Below are 19,318 nucleotides of genomic sequence, written 5' to 3'. Positions count from 1 at the left end.
TATATTACATACACTTCAAATTAAGTGTTATTACCTGTACTAAATTTAACTGCACCACACCTATAGTACTGTACATATCATCACTAATGATGGCAAATACCCTCTCCAGGGTACCTTAATGAAAAACTAATCCAGCTTTAAGAAAAATTAAGTCAGGGTCATTCTCATGTATGATCAAAATATTCTTCAATTCAGAATTGATAAAAATTAATCTATGCTAAGTTTAAAAAAAAATCCAATGTTTCATGTGAAAATAAAATCCTCAGCAAGTTGTCTGAGCTACAGTAACCTTAAGATTGTATCATTTAGGGAAAACTACCTCTAGAAAGACATGGAGATGATCCTTCAAATGAACTCTGGGATGACCCTTGATGTTTAAGTCGCCGCCTTCCCCCACCACCACTGCCACCACCTGACGAGACTGTTAAGGTATTACCGCTACCCCCAGTTCCTGAATGAGAACTACCATGAATAGGGGGCGGCACTGCTTCAAGCAGCTCAGGAGGAGGAGATGTGTCTTCTCGCATTGCATGACTTCTTTGCAATAACTTCAACTTCCCTCCATGGTGCTGGAAGCAGAGAACAATAAATAAACAGGAAAATCATTGACAAAAAATAGTATCTTATCAGCATGCAGTTCACTAAGAGCATAAATTTCCTAACAATAGTATTCTGAAAAAAAAAATGTGGGTTGAATCAGCAGAAAACTGTACTGTACCCAACAATGTTTTAAAGCCTACAGTATTAATACTTGTAGCATCATTTACTTCCTTGATAAATTCCAGGTTTGTAAAAATTACACTATTATAAAGTATTTCCAGTTTTACTCTAGTTACATAATTTCAATTCTAAACTATCAAAGCTTGTCATACAGTCATTCGTAATGACTGTACTGAAGACTTCCATGTATGTTATTAAGACCATCTTTAAAGACAAATTATTCAGGAAGACCTGAAAAGTTAGGCAATAAGATGATGTTGGAAAATAAGAAAACATAAATCTAAATATTAGTAGCATCAATCATTGACAGAGGTTAAAAGATGATATGAAACGGTAACTTTTATAAGTGAAAGAATTACAAATGGTGTAATGATAAAAACAAACAATGTACTATAAATATGATGAAAAGAATTGCACAAGACTTAGTTGGCTCAGATTACAAAACATTCCTTCATAAATGCACTGCTTGATGAAGGTGAAATGGCCATTTAAAGTAAATTTGTTAGGTAAAAAAATTTCATATAAATTTACACTTTCATATAAAGACAAAATGTAAGTTCAATAACAAATATTACAGTAAACCAATTAAACAACTCCATCTCAACAAGCAATACCTCAGTAAGCAAACCATTTGCAATATAGTAAATTATGATAGAGTAGTTTCTAGTAGTGTCCACCTTCAAAAGGTTTTCAAGAAAAGTGAAAAACTGAACATGCTTACTATAGCAGCCTAGAGACAGAGACAGGTGCAATAGTAACAGTAAAGACTGAACACTAATCCGAGTCCCAAAACAGTGTTTCATTTTATATTCTTTCTCTCATTTCTTGTCATTTCATTTCAGTAAGCCAATGTGGAAAACCATATTAGATCCAGATATGTACATAAAGTAGTTATTTTTTTTTTTAAAGTTCCATGACTTGGATGTAACAATGCATTAATGTCACCTGAAATTTAAGAGTTGATGGAGAAATTATAATTAAACGCTGGATAAAATCTAATCCAAAACCCTGAGCTAGAGGTTTGAATAGACAAGACTAAAGCAAAAGAGTGAAAGTACATCCAGCCAGGTAATAATGTTTCATCTGCAGAGAGATGCGAGTTGCTCAATCATAGAATTTCAGCGCTTGAGTAAATCCCAGATAGGTAACAAAACTGACCATTAGCAATCAGAAATTTACTCTCTAGATAGGTATCTGAACTAATTTTAGTTACCCCATATTGACTGTATGACCAAGTGCCAAAATTATTGAAATTTTAAGAATTATGAGACCATATGGCAAAAGCTGGTGTAATAAACAGTTAGCTAGAAACTATACTAATCAGGGTGATAATTGGTGCAATTAAAAACCACCTACGTACAGCAGTATATGATTTCCTAGTTGTCTGCTAGAGAGCATGAAAATAAAAACTTTTACTTTCACTCTTCAACCTTTCTCCCCTTTCACACTTAAAGCATTTCAGAACCCCAATGGTAATTCAGAAGGTACTCCAAACACAAGTTTGACACTTAAATTTATCAAAACTCACAGCTGCAAAACAATATCTTACATTTAGTTTTTTTTATAATAAATCCTACTAAGCATGTAAAGCTCACAATGACAATAGATCTTAAGACTAGTCATATTTGAGGAAGCAGAATACTGTACTGAGTAACACAGGCATAAAAGGGAATTCTGTTCAATATGGGAGAAAGATTCCGGAAAAGCTGTGGGTTCATTTGAAACTATGAAAATGTTCCAGACATACTTCATTAACACTTCCAGACACAAAGGTCAAAACTTGGTGGTTTCTGCAAAATACTTAAATATCAATCTTTAATTTAACCTGAAGGTGATCAACTTGAAACAAAAAATTATTAAACAATATACAATGGCATCAAACGTAACTGTTTAATACTATACAAAAAAAAAACAATACACAAACAGTATTACAAGTTGCAAAACATCTTAACTTATATGGATAAACAAATCACCAAATGGCTACTCAAAGAGGAACGTGCGGGAAACGTATTGAGAGAGAGAGAGAGAGAGAGAGAGAGAGAGAGAGAGAGAGAGAGAGAGAGAGAGAGAGAGAGAGAGAGAGAGTTGAATATCATAAATGGAGAATTGGAAATGTTCAAAGGTGTAACAAAACTGCATTACATCATGCTATCTGTCTTAGAATAAAATAACTCACCCTATGTCTTGCTGAAGTAACAAGAGGAACATCCTTATCAGAGTCTGACGACCGCTGATGATGCAACTCCAAAGACTTGGAGCGCCCACCAAGCCCTCCATGGTTCGACATTGAATGACTTGAAACGTGATTAGAATTACTATGACTGGATTGACCGCCAAGACTCCCACCGCCTCCCCCCGGGCCTGGGCCATGCGGTGGACTATTATGATGGTGGGAAAAATTGGTAGATGGTGGTGGAGACACTCCACCTGCCCCTGGTGGAGTGGCTGGAGGTGTATGAGAAAGTGTGGGTGGTGAATCTGGCAATCCATCTCCACCATCGACTACACCCTCATCACACTCGTCATCCAAAAGAGATATCTGAGGGGAAAAAAAGAAAAAGAAAAAAAAAGTTGAATTTAGAAAGCATGACTGAAAAGTATACATATGCGACGATGCTATTTTATTTTTAATATTTTTTTCTTATCTATAGTAAGGTACATCAGTTAATATAATGGGAAAGAAAGGCAATTGTTTGGAGACCTTTGTTCATTTCTATTTCCTAGGTTTACTTTGCATATTTAGTTGAGTAGGACCTAACTACCGGAGATTACCTGTAACAGATATAAGAATGCTGGTAAAGACAAATAACATTGGTTAACTCTTAAGACATTTACTGCCAATATAGCAGATCGTAAAATGCTGTGTTCCCTCTCACTTGCTCTAGTATCTCTCACCTACATCTGAGGACCAATTATTGCGCTTAGAAAATTAGATTAAAACATTTATGCAAGGAAATGAAAATGTCACAGCGTTGTGGGTAAGGAAAATACAGTGTCATAATCCAGTCGGAAATCAAAATAATTGACATAATTTGGAGCTTAACAAAATAGACATGCCCTTGCATTAGCAATCCCACATTTACATTTGAGGACAAAGTAAGAGAGTAAGTGCACAATGCATGAAATCAAGAGAAAATGTCCCATTATCATTACTTGCTAAGCTACAACCCTAGTTGGAAAAGCAAGATGCTATAAGCCCAGGGGCCCCAACAGGGAAAATAGCCCAGTGAGGAAAGGAAACAAGAAAAAATAATATATTTTAAGAACAATGACAATTGAATAAATATTTCCTATATAAAGTATGAAAACTTTAACAAAACAAGAGGAAGAGAAACGAGAGAAAATAGTGAACCTGAGTGTACCCTCAAGCAAGAGAACTCTAACCCAAGACAGTGGAAGACCATGGTACACAGGCTATGGCACTACCCAAGGCTACAGAACAATGGTTTAATTTTGGAGTGTCCTTCTCCTAGAAGAGCTGCTTACCATAGCTAAAGAGTCTCTTCTACCCTTAAAAGGAGAAAAGTAACCACTGGACAATTACAGTGCAGAAGTTAACCCCTTGGCTGAAGAAAAAATGGTTTGGTTACCTCAGTGTTGTCAAGTGAATGAGGACAGAGGAGAATCAGTAAAGAATAGGCCAGACTATTCGGTGTATGTGTAGGCAAAGGAAAAGAACCGTAACCAGAGAGAAGGATCCAATGCAGTACTGTCTGGCCAGTCAATGGACCCCATAACTCTCTAGCGGTAGTATATAGACTCATGATTGGTACATAATAACCACATTACTTCATGAACTACAAACATGGGACCCAACGTGAAAAATTAAGATTTTGACAAGGCATGAATATAACATATTAGGATTCTTAAATACAGAACATTGGGACGATTCAATTATAAATGGGGATGTTGCAGAGAGATATGGTAACCAGAGGCCGAAAATATATTAATATCTCAAACAATGAAATGGTTCAGACATGCGATTATTAGAAAACAAAATAGACATGGAAGTAACCGAATAAAGACTTATGGGAAAGCCCATGAACTCATGATAAATAGAATACATGAAGACCGACACCTGACGGGATTCAGTCAAAGAGGGCAAAGGACAGAATAGTAAAGATTGCCCATTTTACGTCTAACTTTTCTAATAAAAAAAGCTGATGTCAACATTAAACTTTATGATTATGGTCAGGATATACACATTAACATTTTTACCATAATCCTTGGTGTCTTAAAATCTGAACCCATAAATAAATAACAAAGTGTTGCAATTACAGATCTGATCTGTAAATGTAACAATAATAAACTTCATTCCAGGCCTTTTTTCATTATAATTGAATTAAAATAATTAGTTCCAGTTATCACGCTACTGGGGTATGGTTTATATATTATATATTCAGAAAACTACTGTACTACAGGCATGTTAACACCATACCACATATATCTATTAAATATGAACTAAGTCACCTTCATATGAATGAGTTATGTCCAAAGTGTTGGCTCCCAAGTCCAATACTTAGGAAATCAGCTCATAAACCTCGACACCCTAGTCATCCTCCTTACCATCTTCATCAGTGGTAGTAGTTTTCAGTTAGCTGACCTTGCCAACACTAGTGAGCTATCCTAAATATGTCATGAATTCCTACATCTCTTTCTGAATAATATATTTCTTTTAATAGAACTTATTTGTTTCAATTTCAACCTATAGAAAATTTGGAAAACAAATATTAGCGACTAAAAAATCCTATGTGAAATGAATACCTTACTTTCGTACATTACTCATATTAACATACTGTGGACTGAAACATATTTACTTTGGTAATTTGCATAAGCTCCATTTCCAAAAGGTCCTCTACAATGTTCGGGAATATCCAAGCAAAATAAACCCCATCATGAATAATAACATTGTCTACAGTTATCTGTTCTGCATAATGGGGAAGTGTTGTGGTAATTTTAATGAGAAACTGCAAATTCATTAAGAGTGTGATGAACTAACAGGGATAAATTAAAATGCTAATAGGTCTCCATGAAACCAGTAAGGTTAAAATTGTTATGTTCATCAACTTAACATCGCTGTCATGAGAGTTAACAATTAAAAATAAATTACAACAAACACATTCAGGTGATGATAGCATTCTAAACTATTGAGATTTTAGAAATTAAAAATCTTTCCTAAAGTGCTCCGATAAATGCCTGATAATTTTCTTTTCTTATTTTAAATAGATGTACTCATCTATATACTGTTCACAACGTTTGATCGCGGCCAAACTTGAAGTGTACTTAAAATTTACAATAATTCCATTCAAAATCAATGTACAATACAATCTTACTACAGTATCTTTAATCTTTAAACATCACGTTCTGCCCGCTTCCATTTCATCTTCACTATACTTAATAATCTTCTTCCTTTATTTAGCCAATAATAAACTGATTTCACGCATGTTTACAGTTTAATAAATCAAAACCAATAATGTATAAAATGTAAGCTTTATAAGTTTCTAGGTACCTAGATATTTTCTTTTCCAGAAATGGAAAATACATATTATAAAGATATGATAAGTTCTAAATGATACAACAAATGGTATTTTAAACTGGTCCAAGACAGTTCAAAGGTCAAGTTTCACAATACTTAAACATTACATTTCATCAACTTTTGACATTTTCAGGCTAAAATTCTCCTTTTCTTATAGTAAACAATTACATTCTACACCTGTTTGATACAAAATAAACAAATTGAGAAGTTAATGATAACAATAAATGTCCATTTACACAACTTACCTGTTTGGAAAGCGTTGGATGGGACCGCAGAGGTCTAGCTGAGCGCTCCATACTGGGGCTGGTTGGGGCGCTCGTCGATCCGTTGTGCACCACTATGGACGGTACTGGAACAGAGACAAAAGGAAATATTTGATGGAATTCATTTTAGTTAAGTCAAAACATAAAATAGTCAATTTACGCAAGCCAACTGAATAAAAACTAGGACATTCTAATGATATAAATTTGTTTTGTTTTATACAACATACTGATAACTTTAGTGTTTAATTGTTACAACAATACTGACAGTTATTATAACAATAACGATGATGAATGATGTATATAGTTTAAACTATCATTTATTTTAGTCATAAAATTTCAAAAACTGTTATTAAAATACTAACAGCAGATTACAGAATATTAATCCAAGTCTTCATAATGTACTCTTAAATACCGATTAGGTATAGATACAGGCACATCTTGTACTTAGCAACTGGCTTTGTGTATGAATAACATGAGACCCTGTTGGTTTTACCTGAATTACTAAGGTGAAAGCCCTTCCAATATGATGTTCGTCTGAAATGAACTCTTAACCTATCTCACTTACCATATCAAAACGCAGAACCTGCAGCATGGCTTATTATTTATACTCACAAATTAGCAAATCAACAGAAAACTTATCATTCCAGAAAGTCTGAAACACATCATTCTTATATTATTGCTGATGCTGCATAACCAAAAAATTAAGATTTTCTAAAAAGAAATCAGATAATATCATTGTACTAATAAGGAAAAAAATTCACATAACAACGAAATCATTTCTGATATTTTTCAATCATTACAAAATAAAAGGTCTATTCATCTTAAAGCGTTCATAAAACTCTCAGCGTAATATAACCTCAATAATCAATGCAATTAAGCTAAAGAACATTGTGGCGGTCCCTCATTTTGGTATAAGCCTCTATGATCTCTTAAAAGAACATGTTAACATCTCTGCTTTGGTGTAATTGTGGATTCATGACAGAAGTGTTTGGTTACCGTGGATGTTCAGTATATCTAAAGATGAATAAATGAGGAACTTTAAAATAAGGACAAGAGGTGTAGTATTGTATTGGGGAAGAACAAGGATAAAAAAATGAGAGAAGTTATGAAATAGAGAAGAGATATAAGAGAAACTTGTACGTTACAAAAAGAAAATATGTACCGAGTCCAAAGTGGTTGGCATTTACAAGTAAAAGAGTATGTTAGTAGCAGTAAAGAGAAGCTGCAGAAACTAGTAAAAGAGTATGGGGCCATTAAGGAGAAGCTGCTGAAACTAGTGAAAGCAAATGGGGCCAGTAACGATAATCTGCCGAAACTAGTAAAAGAGTATGGGGCCAGTAAGGAGAGCCTGCAGAAACTAGTAAAATAGTATGGTGACAATAAAGAAAACCTGCAGAAACTAGTAAAAAGTATGGAGAAAGTAAAGAGAAGCTGCAGAAGCTAGTGAAGAGCATAGAGAAATTACAGAGAAACTGCAGAAACTTGTGAAGAGTATGGGGAAAGTGAAGAGAAGCTGCAAAAACTAGTAAAGAGTATGGAGAAAGTAAACAGTATGGAGCAAGTAAAGAAAAGCTGCAAAAACTAGTAAAGAATATGGAGAAAGTAAACAGTATGGAAAAAGTAAAGAGAAGCTCCAGAAACTAGTTAAGAGTATGGTAAAGTAAAGAGAAGCTGCAGAAACTAGTGAAAGAGTATGGGGACAGTAAAGAAAAGCAACAAAAACTAGTAAAGAGTATTGAGAAAGTAAGAGGAAGCTGCAAAAACTAGTAAAGAGCATGGAGAAAGTAAAGGGAAGCTACAGAAACTAGTAAAAGAGTTTGGGGACAGTGAAGAGAAGCTGCAGAAACTATTAAAGAGTACAGAGAAAGTAAAGAGAAGCTGCAGAAGCTGGTAAAGAGTATGGAAAATTATAGAGAAGCTGCAGAAACTTTTAGATAGTATGGAGAAAGTAAAGAGCAGCTGCAGAAACTAGTAAAGAGTATGGAGAAAGTAATGAGTATGGAGAAGGTAAAGAGAAGCTGCAGAAACTAGTAGAGAGTATGGAGAAAGTAAAAGGAAGCAGCAGAAACTAGTAAAAAAGTATGGAGAAAGTAAAGAGAAGCTGCGGAAACTATTAAAGAGTATGGAGAAAGTAAAGAGAACCAGCAGAAACTAGTAAAGAGCATGGAGAAAGTAAAGAGAAGATGCAGAAACTTGTGAAGACTATGGAGAAAGTAAAGAGAAGCTGCAGAAACTTGTGAAGACAATGGAGAAAGTAAAGAGAAGCTGCAGAAACTAGTCAAGAGAATGGAGAAAGTAAAGAAAAGCTGCATAAACTAGTAAAGAGTATGGAGAAAGTAAAGTGAAGCTGCATAAACTAGTAAAGAGTATGGAGAAAGTAAAGAGAAGCTGCAGAAACTAATAAAGAGTATGGAGAAAGTAAAAAGAAGCTGCAGAAACTTGTAAAGAGTATGGAGAAAGTGAAGAGAAGCTACAAAAACTAGTATAGAGTATGGAGAAAGTAAAGCTGCAGAAACTAGGAAAAGAGTATGGAGAGAGTAAAGAGAAGCTGCAGAAACTAGTAAAAGAGTATGGAGAAAGTAAAGAGAAGCTGCATAAACTAGTAAAGATTATGGAGAAAGTAAAAGGAAGCTGCAGAAACTGGTACAAGAGTATGGAGAAAGTAAAGAGAAGCTGGAGAAACTAGTAAAAGAGTATGGAGAAAGTAAAAAGAAGCTCCAGAAACTTGTAGAGATGGAGAAAGTAAAGAAAAGCTGCAGAAACTTGTTAAGAGTATAGAGAAAGTAAAGAGAAGCTTCAAAAACTAGTAAAGATTATGGAGAAAATAATGAAAAGCTGCATAAACTTGTAGAGATGGAGAAAGTAAAGAGAAGCTGCAGAAACTTAAGAGTATGGAGAAAGTAAAGAGAAGCTGTAGAAACTAGTAAAGAGTATGGAGAAAGTAAAGAGAAGCTGCAGAAACTAGTAAAAAGTATGGAGAAAGTAAAGGGAAGCTGTAGAAACTAGTAAAAGAGTATGGAGAAAGTAAAGAGAAGCTACAAAAACTAGTATAGAGTATGGAGAAAGTAAAGAGAAGCTGCAGAAACTAGTAAAAAGTATGGAGAAAGTAAAGAGAAGCTGCAGAAACTTGTTAAAATTATGGAGAAAGTAAAGAGAAGCTGTAGAAACTAGTAAAGAGTATGGAGAAAGTAAAGAGAAGCTGCAGAAACTAGTAAAGAGTATGGAGAAAGAAAAGAGAAGCTGTAGAAACTAGTAAAAGAGTATGGAGAAAGTAAAGAGAAGCTACAAAAACTAGTATAGAGTATGGAGAAAGTAAAGAGAAGCTGCAAAAACTAGTAGAGATGGAGAAAGTGAAGAGAAGCTGCAGAAACTTGTTAAGAGTATGGAGAAAGTAAAGAGAAGCTGCATAAACTAGTAAAGAGTATGGAGAAAGTAAAGAGAAGCTGCAGAAACTAGTAAAGAGTATGGAGAAAGTAAAAGGAAGCTGCAGAAACTAGTAAAAGCGTATGGAGAAAGTAAAGAGAAGCTGCAAAAACTAGTAAAAGCGTATGGAGAAAGTAAAGAAAAGCTACAAAAACTAGTAAAAGCGTATGGAGAAAGTAAAGAGAAGCTGCAGAAACTAGTAAAAGAGTATGGAGAAAGTAAAGAAAAGCTGCAGAAACTAGTAAAATCGTATGGAGAAAGTAAAGAGAAGCTGCAGAAACTAGTAAAGAGTATGGAGAAAGTAAAGAGAAGCTGCAAAAACTAGTAAAAGCGTATGGAGAAAGTAAAGAGAAGCTGCAAAAACTAGTAAAAGAGTATGGAGCAAGTAAAAGGAAGCTGCAAAACCTAGTAAAAACGTATGGAGAAAGAAAAGAGAAGCTACAAAAACTAGCAAAAGCGTATGGAGAAAGTAAAGACAAGCTACAAAAACTAGTAAAAGCGTATGGAGAAAGTAAAGAGAAGCTGCAAAAACTAGTAAAAGCGTATGGAGAAAGTAAAGAGAAGCTACAAAAACTAGTAAAAGCGTATGGAGAAAGTAAAGAGCAGCTGCAGAAACTAGTAAAGAGTATGGAGAAAGTAAAGAGAAGCTGCAGAAACTAGTAAAAGCGTATGGAGAAAGTAAAGAGAAGCTGCAGAAACTAGTAAAAGCGTATGGAGAAAGTAAAGAGAAGCTGCAGAAACTAGTAAAAGAGTATGGAGAAAGTAAAAGGAAGCTGCAAAAACTAGTAAAAGAGTATGGAGAAAGTAAAGAGAAGCTGCAGAAACTAGTAAAACCGTATGGAGAAAGTAAAGAGAAGCTGCAGAAACTAGTAAAAGAGTATGGAGAAAGTAAATAGAAGCTACAAAAACTAGTATAGAGTATGGAGAAAGTAAAGAGAAGCTGCAGAAACTAGTAAAAGAGTATGGAGAAAGTAAAAGGAAGCTGCAGAAACTAGTAAAAGCGTATGGAGAATGTAAAGAGAAGCTGCAGAAACTAGTAAAAGAGTTTGGAGAAAGTAAAAGGAAGCTGCAGAAACTAGTAAAAGAGTATGGAGAAAGTAAAGAGAAGCTGCAGAAACTAGTAAAAGAGTATGGAGAAAGTAAAGAGAAGCTGCAGAAACTAGTAAAAGAGTATGGAGAAAGTAAAGAGAAGCTGCAAAAACTAGTAAAAGAGTATGGAGAAAGTAAAGAGAAGCTGCAGAAACTAGTAAAGAGTATGGAGAAAGTAAAGAGAAGCTGCAGAAACTAGTAAAAGAGTATGGAGAAAGTAAAAGGAAGCTGCAGAAACTAGTAAAAGCGAATGGAGAAAGTAAAGAGAAGTTGCAGAAACTAGTAAAAGAGTATGGAGAAAGTAAAGAGAAGCTGCAAAAACTAGTAAAAGAGTATGGAAAAAGTAAAAGGAAGCTGCAAAAACTAGTAAAAGAGTATGGAGAAAGTAAAGAGAAGCTGCAGAAACTAGTAAAAGCGTATGGAGAAAGTAAAGAGAAGCTACAAAAACTAGTAAAAGCGTATGGAGAAAGTAAAGAGAAGCTACAAAAACTAGTAAAAGCATATGAAGAAAGTAAAGAGAAGCTGTAGAAACTAGTAAAAGAGTATGGAGAAAGTAAAAGGAAGCTGCAGAAACTAGTAAAAGCGTATGGAGAAAGTAAAGAGAAGCTACAAAAACTAGTAAAGAGTATGGAGAAAGTAAAGAGAAGCTGCAGAAACTAGTAAAAGAGTATGGAGGAAGTAAAGAGAAGCTGCAGAAACTAGTAAAAGCGTATGGAGAAAGTAAAGAGAAGCTGCAGAAACTAGTAAAAGAGTATGTGGAAAGTAAAAAGAAGCTGCAAAAACTAGTAAAAGAGTATGGAGAAAGTAGAGAAGCTGCAGAAACTAGTAAAGAGTATGGAGAAAGTAAAGAGAAGCTGCAGAAACTAGTAAAAGAGTATGGAGAAAGTAAAGAGAAGCTGCAGATACTAGTAAAAGAGTATGGAGAAAGTAAAGAGAAGCTGCAGAAACTAGTAAAGAGTATGGAAAAAGTAAAGAGAAGCTGCAGAAACTAGTAAAGAGTATGGAGAAAGTAAAGAGAAGCTGCAGAAACTAGTAAAAGCGTATGGAGAAAGTAAAGAGAAGCTGCAGAAACTAGTAAAAGAGTATGGAGAAAGTAAAAGGAAGCTGCAAAAACTAGTAAAAGAGTATGGAGAAAGTAAAGAGAAGCTGCAGAAACTAGTAAAGAGTATGGAGAAAGTAAAGAGAAGCTGCAGAAACTAGTAAAGAGTATGGAGAAAGTAAAGAGAAGCTGCAGAAACTAGTAAAAGAGTATGGAGAAAGTAAAGAGAAGCTGCAGAAACTAGTAAAGAGTATGGAGAAAGTAAAGAGAAGCTGCAGAAACTAGTAAAGAGTATGGAGAAAGTAAAGAGAAGCTGCAGAAACTAGTAAAAGCGTATGGAGAAAGTAAAGAGAAGCTGCAGAAACTAGTAAAAGAGTATGGAGAAAGTAAAAGGAAACTGCAAAAACTAGTAAAAGAGTATGGAGAAAGTAAAGAGAAGCTGCAGAAACTAGTAAAAGAGTATGGAGAAAGAAAAGAGAAGCTACAAAAACTAGTAAAAGCATATGGAGAAAGTAAAGAGAAGCTGCAAAAACTAGTAAAGAGTATGGAGAAAGTAAAGAGAAGCTGCAGAAACTAGTAAAAGAGTATGGAGAAAGTAAAAGGAAGCTGCAGAAACTAGTAAAAGAGTATGGAGAAAGTAAAAGGAAGCTGCAAAAACTAGTAAAAGAGTATGGAAAAAGTAAAGAGAAGCTGCAGAAACTAGTAAAGAGTATGGAGAAAGTAAAGAGAAGCTGCAGAAACTAGTAAAGAGTATGGAGAAAGTAAAGAGAAGCTGCAGAAACTAGTAAAGAGTATGGAGAAAGTAAAGAGAAGCTGTAGAAACTAGTAAAAGAGTATGGACAAAGTAAAGAGAAGCTGCAGAAACTAGTAAAAGAGTATGGAGAAAGTAAAGAGAAGCTGCAGAAACTAGTAAAGAGTATGGACAAAGTAAAGAAAAGCTGCAGAAACTAGTAAAAGCGTATGGAGAAAGTAAAGAGAAGCTGCAGAAACTAGTAAAAGAGTATGGAGAAAGTAAAAGGAAGCTGCAAAAACTAGTAAAAGCGTATGGAAAAAGTAAAGAGAAGCTACAAAAACTAGTAAAAGCGTATGGGGAAAGTAAAGACAAGCTACAAAAACTAGTAAAAGCATATGGAGAAAGTAAAGAGAAGCTGCAGAAACTAGTAAAGAGTATGGAGAAAGTAAAGAGAAGCTGCAGGAACTAGTAAAAGCGTATGGAGAAAGTAAAGAGAAGCTGCGTAAACTAGTAAAGAGTATGGAGAAAGTAAAGAGAAGCTGCAGAAACTAGTAAAAGAGTATGGAGAAAGTAAAAGGAAGTTGCCAAAACTAGTAAAAGAGTATGGAGAAAGTAAAGAGAAGCTGCAGAAACTAGTAAAAGTGTATGGAGAAAGTAAAGAGAAGCTGCAGAAACTAGTAAAAGCGTATGGAGAAAGTAAAGAGAAGCTGCAGAAACTAGTAAAAGAGTATGGAGAAAGTAAAGAGAAGCTGCAGAAACTAGTAAAGAGTATGGAGAAAGTAAAGAGAAGCTGCAGAAACTAGTAAAGAGTATGGAGAAAGTAAAAAGCTGCAGAAACTAGTAAAAGCGTAAGGAGAAAGTAAAGAGAAGCTGCAGAAACTAGTAAAGAGTATGGAGAAAGTAAAGAGAAGCTGCATAAACTAAATTAGTAAAGAGTATGGAGAAAGTAAAGAGAAGCTGCAGAAACTAGTAAAAGAGTATGGAGAAAGTAAAAGGAAGCTGCAAAAACTAGTAAAAGAGTATGGAGAAAGTAAAGAGAAGCTGCAGAAACTAGTAAAAGCGTATGGAGAAAGTAAAGAGAAGCTGCAGAAACTAGTAAAAGAGTATGGAGAAAGTAAAGAGAAGCTGCAGAAACTAGTAAAGAGTATGGAGAAAGTAACGAGAAGCTGCAGAAACTAGTAAAAGAGTATGGAGAAAGTAAAAGGAAGCTGCAAAAACTAGTAAAAGAGTATGGAGAAAGTAAAGAGAAGCTGCAGAAACTAGTAAAAGCGTATGGAGAAAGTAAAGAGAAGCTGCAGAAACTAGTAAAAGCGTATGGAGAAAGTAAAGAGAAGCTGCAGAAACTAGTAAAAGAGTATGGAGAAAGTAAAGAGAAGCTGCAGAAACTAGTAAAGAGTATGGAGAAAGTAAAGAGAAGCTGCAGAAACTAGTAAAAGAGTATGGAGAAAGTAAAAGGAAGCTGCAAAAACTAGTAAAAGAGTATGGAGAAAGTAAAGAGAAGCTGCAGAAACTAGTAAAGAGTATGGAGAAATTACAGAGAAGATGCAGAAACTCGTAAAGAGTATGGAGAAAGTAAAGAGAAGCTGCCAAAACTAGTAAAGATTATGGAGAACGCTAAGAAGAGCTGCAGAAACTAGTAAAGAGTATGCAGAAAGTAAAGAGAAGCTGCATAAACTAGTAAAGAGTATGCAGAAAGTAAAGAGAAGCTGCAGCAGAAACTGGTAAAGAGCATGGAGAAAGTAAAGAGAAGCTGCAGAAACTAGTAAAGAGATGGAGAAAGTAAAAATAAGCTGCAGAAACTAGTAAAGAGATGGAGAAAGTAAAAATAAGCTGCAGAAACTAATAAAGAGTATGGAGAAAGTAAAGAGTACCTGCAGAAACTAGTAAAGAGTATGGAGAAAGTAAAGAGAAGCTCCAGAAACTTGTCAAGACTATGGAGGCAGTAAAGAGAAGCTGTAGAACTAGTAAAGAGTATGGAGAAAGTAAAGAGAAGCTGCAGCAGAAACTGGTAAAGAGCATGGAGAAAGTAAAGAGAAGCTGTAGAAACTAGTAAAAGAGTATGGAGAAAGGAAAGAGTACCTGCAGAAACTAGTAAAGAGTATGGAGAAAGTAAAGAGAAGCTGCAGAAGCTAGTAAAGAGTATGGAGAAAGTAAAGAGAAGCTGCAGAAACTTATAAAGACTATGGAGACAGTAATGAGAAGCTGTAGAAACTAGTAAAGAGTATGGAGAAAGTAGAGCTGCAGAAACCAGTAAAGAGTATGGAGAAAGTAAAGAGAAGCTGCAGAAACTAGTAAAGAGTATGGAGAAAGTAAAGAGAAGCTGAAGAAACTAGTAAAGAGTATGGGGAAAGTAAAGAGAAGCTGCAGAAACTAGTAAAGAGTATGGGGACAGTAAAGAGAAGCTGCAGAAACTAGTAAAGAGTATGTAGAAAGTAAAGAGAAGCTTCATAAACTAGTAAAGAGTATGGAGAAAGTAAAGAGAAGCTGAAGAAACTAGTAAAGAGTATGGAGAAAGTAAAGAGAAGCTGCAGAAACTACTAAAGAGTATGGGGGCAGTAAAGAGAAGCTGCAGAAACTAGTAAAGAGTATGGAGAAAGTAAAGAGAAGCTGCAGAAACTAGTAAAGAGTATGGAGAAAGTAAAGAGAAGCTGCAGAAACTAGTAAAGAGTATGGAGAAAGTAAAGAGAAGCTGCAGAAACTAGTAAAGAGTATGGAGAAAGTAAAGAGAAGCTGCAGAAACTAGTACAAGAGCATGAGGGGTCTTTATTTGCCGAGGAAGTGAATGTTAGCAACGTTAGTCTCGAGGGTAAATGGAGAGTCGAGAGCTACATCAATGGCTACTAGAACATAGTGGAACAGTGTGAAAAGAATGGGCTATGGAGGGATGTGAGATGGTAATTTCATAAAGGGCACAGTAAGGATATTACTGTAATAGATTTTTTTGCCGAAGGGTTGAAAGTGATGCATTGTCTACGAAAAATATAGAAACTATTCGTGGTTCAAATTTGTTCTTTTGTCAAAGCTATTCGTGTAATTCAAAGTCTAAGTATAGCGAAGAACAAGAATGGGTTTAAAACAAAGGATTTACAATGATAATGTCAAACTACTTCCGTATTGATATAATTTGTGTAAAGATATATATTTGCTAACATTCATCAGTGATGAATGTCTTTTACGTGTAATAGGATTGATTTTGATAAATCTCTCAAAAAAAGAGGGGTTCATAACAAAATGGACACTTCAAGAAAAACTGATTTTGTTCGTTTGTCTGGAGTTTTCTTACCGGTCGGAACTATTCTTTTCTTTTCGAACCAAAGAGCTTTTCCTTACCAGATTCATCTAGGGAAAAAATATATATATATAATCTAATTTCTGTCATAGATTTATATTTTTTTCCTGCACCATTTTTCTCAACATCTACAAGTATAATAAATCATTTGAAAAAAAAAACTCAGTCTATTCATCTCCCAAACCCGCCTTTTATAGTAGCTCATTTCACCAATTCGTGGATTTGTTCCTGTTTTTGTTGTTGACATTTTCCCGTCATTTCTATGTTTTTCCCGTTGGCTAGACTATGACATTTTATACCTAAAGATCAGGGAATACCCCGAACACGAAATGGACTCTTTGACATCTACAGTATGCCTCTAGCAAGAGAAGTCTAAAAGGACAAAGGACAATTTCCAAAAGTTACAAAAGTTCTGCAATAATATTATTATTAAAGAAATATTGAAAACATTTTTTTTTCTATTTGTTTGCAAAATACCTTGTAGAGCTCCTCATGTGACACTTAAGTTACTGCATCATTAATAAGGCAGTTTTTACACAGTACATCAAAACAGTCATAAACTTTACATGAAATGCTTGCGTGAAGGAGAAATTCATAATTCATGTGCACACGTGTAACAGGACGTAATACAAGGCATGTATGTATGCATGCACTTATGTATAAGTTGAGGAAAATAACTTTAAATCGAGACCATATAAACTCTCATACCTACACATTTTTAATGTAAATACATTATATATATATATATATATATATATATATGTGTGTGTGTGTGTGTGTGTGTGTGTGTGTGTGTGTGTAAAGCAAATGTGTGATGTATAAATATCTGCAGCCATGAAAGCATTTCTCCTGTGCTGGTAGGCCGTTCGTAGTTCAGTGCAAAAGGACCGGGCAGAGAGGAGGCACAAAGCCCCACAACACGCGGATAATATTCACAACCAATGAGAGTTTTAGCGAAGAGAAGGTAGGAAGCAGTTTAGGAAAATAAAAGACTCAGGCCATAATACCATGACCTCTCGGGTCCTATAAAATGCTTTCACGACGAAGGGCAGGAAATGGAGGACTATATCAGAAAAAAAAAGAAAATCTTCAAGGATAGTGGAATGATGGAAGCGGTCAGACACATAAGACGCACTATCATTTTCGGAATAAACGCTTTCCAAGGCAAAGACGTCTATTGTGATCCCGCAATAAAGCCGAAGGACGTCTTGCATGGTGCTCTTTTGGTATAACAGAACAGACGGATCCATAAAACACCGAGGAAGGTAACGCCGGGGAGTAAACTAAGATGAACTTCAAATATTCAGCCAGTGCCACGCCCGTGAGGGGATCAAAACAAGTTAGTGCACAGGTCAAAAATAGAAGTCAGACAAAACAATACGAAACGATTCAATTATTTAGTGTTTCTAGACAGCTATCCCTTCTGCCTCATGAAAAGAGAGAGAGAGAGAGAGAGAGAGAGAGAGAGAGAGGGGGGGGATAATTCTATAATTCAGAAGCGTTTAAAGGCGTAGTCACCAACTTCTCAACCGCTGCCCAACGACACCAATACCCGCCGTTTAAGTGAATCTCTATGCTCTCCTGCCTGAGAATTTCAATTCTATGTTAAATCTCTAACAATTCTTTTTGTCTAACACTAAGATACACATCAAAGTGAAACCTAGATTAACTCAAGTTGATGACTAGGGCACGGGAAATCTTGCAAGGTATCCGTACAAAGAAAAACGATCGAATAGTAAGAAAGAGAACACCGAGATGACTAAAAGCGTTAAGTTATCTAAGACAAGAACCGAAATATTTACATCAAATTCACCTACTATTATTGATAAAGATTTATTGATTAGTTTTCGATTAAGAGCTCTAGTAAAAATTGTTTCTGAAAATATTACTAAAGAAACATATGTCGCCGTCCTTAAGAATATTACGATGGACGAAAAAGGTTGAAAAGGGTACCATTAAGGTACTTGCAAAGGCATATAACTGAAAATTGTTTCCCGGCAGGAAATTTGTGTGAAATACGAGGATCAAATGGTATTTAAGCTATTTCACATAACATGTACAACTTAGTCGGGGGAAAAAGGTTTCTCCCCTAGCACTTATATAATTTACATCTCATTACTTGAACACCAGTGGCCTTCTGCACCGAAGTTCCGAGAAGCAACTTTTCAAACGCTTACTGTTTAATTAATGTTACCTAAGTAAAATAAGCTGAACACAGTTGAAAGAAAGACTGAACAGCCTAACCTGTTTCATGTTGCAATACACCAAGAGCATATACAATAGTGCATACAACTGCCTTATTATAAATGGTCTCCATTATTATTTTTTTCGGAAAAGAGTTACATCCTGGAACCAAAAGGCCGCTATATATTAAATGTTCCCAAAATCAGTTAATTAAGCTTGTTTAAAAAAAAAAAAAAATATATATATATATATATATATATATATATATATATATATATATATATATATATATATATATATATCTGCGGTCTATATGCTCCACAATACTTAATGCTTTTTAAAGATATTCAGAAAACTTAGCATTATTACTATTAGGTTCAACTTCCAAACTTTCCCCAAGACAGAGAGAAGTTCTTATTCAATCTAAATATTTGGCAGTCGCCAATATACAATTAAAGAGCATGCTCATATTATCCTGGCAAGTTTATGTTGAACTGATGTCTTGATAAAACATTATATGGAACATGAAAGCTTTTTAGCAACTTATATTACTATTTTCTTCGACTTCTCAAATAAATAAAATTCTAAAGGGGTTAAATTCGCTGATCGGACTATGAAATAACATTTACTATTCTTTCAAGTTACATGCCATTCACTACCGCGACATATTGGGTATGGGAAAGAGAAATCTTTATTTTCCACTTTCTCAAAGGCATTAATGCGAACAAATGTTGATGTAAGGTACTCATGCGAAAAAAAGGCTGTCATATGGTGGACAGCGAGTATGATTTATGGCAATGATGAAATGAGAACACTCCTCTCAGATTGATGAACATATAAAATAAAACTGTACCAAGAAGAAGAAAAACAACTGCCATGCGGTACCTACTGCCACAGCTTTCCCGCACCGATCACTTAATTGGTAGATTGATTCAATTACAATAACCAACCGACAAGAAAATAATAACAAATAAAACACGCACACTTTACCACGCAGAACAATAAAAATAATCAAATATTCGGGAAGTCAGACCAAGGAAAA

At 35.0% G+C, this 19,318-nt stretch overlaps 1 protein-coding gene across 8 annotated transcripts in view; it reads right to left on the bottom strand.

The window, feature by feature from the left end:
* The window catches only part of LOC137652292 (cAMP-regulated phosphoprotein 21-like), a 383,279-nt gene that overhangs the window by 293,032 nt on the left and 70,929 nt on the right, over positions 1-19,318 (bottom strand). For all 8 annotated transcript variants that reach the window (XM_068385596.1, XM_068385602.1, XM_068385599.1 and 5 more), the window contains 3 exons: positions 6,502-6,605; positions 2,897-3,259; positions 320-569 (listed from right to left, as the gene is read on the bottom strand). In XM_068385596.1, the coding sequence (XP_068241697.1) occupies positions 320-569; positions 2,897-3,259; positions 6,502-6,605 (717 nt within the window). The remainder of the gene's footprint in view (positions 1-319; positions 570-2,896; positions 3,260-6,501; positions 6,606-19,318) is intronic.

The sequence above is a fragment of the Palaemon carinicauda genome, chromosome 13, assembly GCF_036898095.1.
Source record: "Palaemon carinicauda isolate YSFRI2023 chromosome 13, ASM3689809v2, whole genome shotgun sequence".
Classification (NCBI taxonomy): domain Eukaryota; kingdom Metazoa; phylum Arthropoda; class Malacostraca; order Decapoda; family Palaemonidae; genus Palaemon; species Palaemon carinicauda.
The sequence above is the reverse complement of the archived record's forward strand: the minus strand, read 5'-3'. Positions and strand labels throughout refer to the sequence as shown.